The sequence below is a fragment of the Limulus polyphemus genome, unplaced genomic scaffold (genome assembly GCF_000517525.1).
Source record: "Limulus polyphemus unplaced genomic scaffold, Limulus_polyphemus-2.1.2 Scaffold2945, whole genome shotgun sequence".
Classification (NCBI taxonomy): domain Eukaryota; kingdom Metazoa; phylum Arthropoda; class Merostomata; order Xiphosura; family Limulidae; genus Limulus; species Limulus polyphemus.
This window is the reverse complement of record NW_013668555.1, coordinates 1530-6177: the sequence shown is the minus strand read 5'-3', so window position 1 is coordinate 6177 and position 4648 is coordinate 1530. Positions and strand designations below refer to the sequence as shown.

Genomic DNA, 4648 nt, shown 5'->3' with positions numbered 1-4648 from the left:
CAAAGTTGGCATTCTAGCCTCCAGTAAGATGTTTGGATATAAATATCAATCTGTTATGGTATTATGTAATATACTATATATCAATGGGGGAGACAGCAAGACTGTCCTCAAAGTTGGCATTCTAGCCTCCAGTAAGATGTTTGGATATAAATATCAATCTGTTATGGTATTATGTAATATACTATATATCAATGGGGGAGACAGCAAGACTTTCCTCAAAGTTGGCATTCTAGCCTCCAGTAAGATGTTTGGATATAAATATCAATCTGTTATGGTATTATGTGATATATATATTACATAATACCATAACAGATTGATATTTATATCGAAACATCTTACTGGAGGCTAGAATGCCAACTTTGAGGACAGTCTTGCTGTCTCCCCCATTGATATATATTATATTACATAATACCATAACAGATTGATATTTATATCCAAACATCTTACTGGAGGCTAGAATGCCAAATTTGAGGAAAGTCTTGCTGTCTCCCCCATTGATATATAGTTATATATCAATGGGGGAGACAGCAAGACTTTCCTCAAAGTTGGCATTCTAGCCTCCAGTAGGATGTTTGGATATAAATATCAATCTGTTATGGTATTATATACTAAACCCAGCCTTTTGCTTTTCTTACTATTTTTTTTTGTATAGATGTAACATTGGCAAAAATGTGGGACGTTGCGGACTTGAGCACCTACATCTGCACTCTTTCTTTTTCTTCATTTTGTATTGAAATATATGAGACGAAACTTAAATTAAATCGGGCAGACCTGGTACCCCAAACGCAATTTGTGTTTTGTTCCACAGGTACCTAAAAACACACAAACGGCGCATTATATAATTACTCACCTTACGTTTTGTGACCCGGTGTTATGTGTTTGTTTTGTGCTTGTATTTTTATCTAATTATTTTATTTTTCTTCTCCACAAAATCAACTACAATTTACGATGATATTTCCACGTATTGAGTATGTGTTCTTAATACTCTTAAAAAATATTATTATTAAAAATATCGTATACCTTCACTGTAGGTGAGAAATCACTTTTTGTGTATCAGTACAATAAAATAGCGAAATTGTTGTGTTTCTTTTATATGAATTGCGCCTATATGGAAAGCATAAAGTTTGTTTGTTTTTTAGAAGTTAAGCACAAAGCTACACAATGGGCTATCTGTGCTCTGCTCACTACGGATATCGAAACTCGGTTTCTAGCATTGTAAGTCCGCAGACATACTGCTGTGCCACTGGGGCTACAGCATAAAGAAACATGAGATAACTAATAAGTAAGACGTTAGGATTTATCTATTGGTTCCAGTAATATAGTAAGCACCCAATCTCGTTTCTACACTTACTACACGTGTTAAAGAATGTTTCAACATGCTATCAAACGTGCATGAGTTAGAATCATAACAAGAAAATCGAACTACAAAGTGTCCAAGTTCCTTTTTAAAATAACAACGTGATTTTCTTAGTGTAGGGGAAGGTTAGGTAAAACGGTCCCCTTTGGTAAAACGAAATGTGATTTTCTAAGTGCCTCACGTAAATGAACATAAACATTCTTTTTAGAGGTTTTTTTCTATTTTAATATCAGTGATTTCTAATTTGTTTGGACAGATAATTTTACGGGGTGGAGAAGAAGTGACTCTACACTTATTTCAATGAGAACATGTTTGATTTTGAGCATCTTACTTTGGAATAAACAATGATTACATTACTTTGAATTGTAATCATAATATTTTATTTAGTACTATCCATATTATACCAAGTGCATATTATCAACTGTATAGTAACATTTGCCCCATTTGGAAAACCACAAATACAACCGACAACAGTATGTAAAATAGAACCATTGTTTTTATTACAATATTATTAAACATTTAAACAATAATGTTAGGTTTTGTATGTGAGAGCCGGGATTCTATACAGTTGGTTCTTGGGACTTGTTGGCAATAAATTTAAAGAATAAAATAACAGCACACAATCCACTTGTTTTGAAATAATATATTCAAAACAATTCAAACGTATATACACAAAATTCGTTACACTAGTGGTTATCACAGTTGTAACCAGAGTTTTAAATAATTGTAAATTTTTCGTCAAAGTCCACACAGGCTGATTCAATTACTTTAGAACGCCCTTTGACAAGACAAATTATTCCTTCCTATCTCTGTTATTACAATACAACTAGATCTATCTATATCTCAATCACTTTTACTTCAGTTCATTGTTGGGCGCATATTTATAAGTAGTCCGACTGGGGTCTAGAACTTTCTAGACGCTTCGAGACATTATGATGTAATAATATTCAACGAAACAACTAGAAAAACGTAGAAAGTTCTAGTAACATGACGCAACAATATAACAGTCACCGACTAGTGAACTACACAACGTATGATTTGTACATGGTTACGTGAACAAACCTGCGATAAATTATCACTTCTAAAAATACTAAACTTAACGCTCACGCTCTACAATTAAATTAAATCATAACTCGCATATTAAATGTAAATGAAACAGTCGTGTATATCTACTAGGACTTTAATTGAATACAGTGAGGTCAGCAATTTTGTCTTGTATCGAACGTTAAAAAAAATGAGGTTTTCTAATATTACAAATATTTTTTTTTTTAGAATTGGTAAAATAAATAATGTTTATCTTAAATACTAATAATAAGTACTTTAACGGCATATCACTATACTTTTTCCTATAAATTTTGCATGCAGATTATAATAGTTCACGACAATCGTAAGGCATTTTCCAAAATTCTACATAAATATTAAACCTTTCAGTAGTATACTTACACATAAAGTCACAGTGTAACGCATCATCTGGGCCAGCTTAATTGAGATTGGAGTTTCTTTTTCTGTATGAGTTTCAGCCCGCTTCCTATAACTAGATAATCTTCTGAACTCACGTGTGTTTATATATTGTGGAAAAATATACCGATACCTATCCATAGTCGGGGCCCTGTTATTGGGAACAGCTGTTAGAAGATAATTTATGGAGAGATACCTATCCATAATTGGGGCCTTGGCATTTGGAAACAGCTGTTAGAGAGTAATGTATCCGAGATCTGGTTCTGGAAATTCAAGCACCGCCCTAATATGCTTTTATAATATATGATTTGGCGAGAGGGACCAATGATATAGAGTGGGATGTACCAAAAGTTGCTGAAAGTTACCGAATGAAATGAGAACAGTAGGCATCTGGCGTTCAGCCATTGCAGAATATCGCTTTATGAACATCAACGGGGATCCGATTAGAATCCTGTTTGATAGAACATAAATCCATTTTCTTGTTTAGAAGTAAAGTGAAGAGTAGTGGGGAAACTTTTATTGATCATGAAATCTGAAATCTATTTTGTTTGAAGCCCAGTCCTTTAGAAGATTCTCTATCTGGTGACGTAAATAACTGATCTTACTCAAGAAGCGTTAATTTTAAACAATGATGAATATTAAAACATCTTTAATTACGGACGTTTCGGAATAGCTTCAAATACCATCATCAGCGTTAAAACCCAAAAAGTTAGTCCACAATATCCTAACTATAAAAAACAACAACAAACAAACAAAAAACGTTAGCTACTAAGCGAGTAGTTTTTTTTTATACAATCAAAAGTTTAGAAAGAACAGGTTTAAACGGTAACAATATAATGGAACGTATGATATACCGTACAGCATATGTTTAATAATATTGGTAATAGAAACCGTTATAAAGAAAGGCTTAAATATAAGTATAGACACTGCATCTTTAAAATAATAATAATATAATAAAAACAATGAGCATCTGGAATTGATTAAACCAATGACAATAGAGAGGAGTTGATGTTATTATTTAGTGTTAGGTGATAATTAAAAGGAGTGAAGGCCAACGGCGGATCCAGTAGGAAACTGGTGAAGAAGGCGGAAGAGCTAAGACCTCAGAAGACAACGTTTTTTCTTGCAAGCGGCGGATCTCTTGAGAAGAGCGGTGGTGATCTCTTGTAAACTTACCCGACAGAATGCAACCATTGTTGTAAAATACCAAGAATAAATATGGTCAGAAACAGAAAAGTTTCTCGACAATAGCGTGAATGGAGCCTCTTTTACAACTCTCAAAACGACCAATCTAAGTATAACATGATCTGTTTGTCTGCTTTACTGATTATGAAAAACTTTTGATAAGGTACAACGTGAACAACTTTTTGAAATGTTACAAAATTTAGACAAGAATGGGAAAGACCTCCGAATAATCAGAAACATATATTGGGAACAAACAGCATCCGTGAGAACAGAAGATCAACTAAATGAACATACAATGAGGGGTCAGAGAGGGATGTGTTTTCTCACCAGATCTATTCAACCTATACAATGAAATGATACTCCATGAGATACAAGACCTCCATGGGGTCATGGCTTGTGGGAAAAATGTAAACAATTTCAGATATGCTAATGATAGTGTACTTAATGGTGGATAGGAAGAAAGATATGCAGAACATCCTCAATAAAGTTGTATTGGAAAATATGAGAAAAGGACTGACCATTAACTGCAAGGAGATTGAATTTATGGTGACCACTAAGAAGAAGAAGGAAATACCAGAATATAGATTAGCCATCGGGAATGAAACCAATCAAGCAGGTAAATAAATTTAAATATCTTGGAATAATCAG

The 4648-nt window shown here is 33.5% G+C and overlaps 1 protein-coding gene across 1 annotated transcript in view; it reads right to left on the bottom strand.

The window, feature by feature from the left end:
* Nucleotides 1-2971, bottom strand: part of LOC106468274 — a 9949-nt gene extending 6978 nt beyond the window's left edge. The window contains exon 1 of the mRNA XM_013928693.2: nucleotides 2801-2971. Coding sequence (XP_013784147.1) covers nucleotides 2801-2956 — 156 coding nt within the window. The 5' untranslated portion in view covers nucleotides 2957-2971. The remainder of the gene's footprint in view (nucleotides 1-2800) is intronic.
* Nucleotides 2972-4648: the final 1677 nt, after the last annotated feature.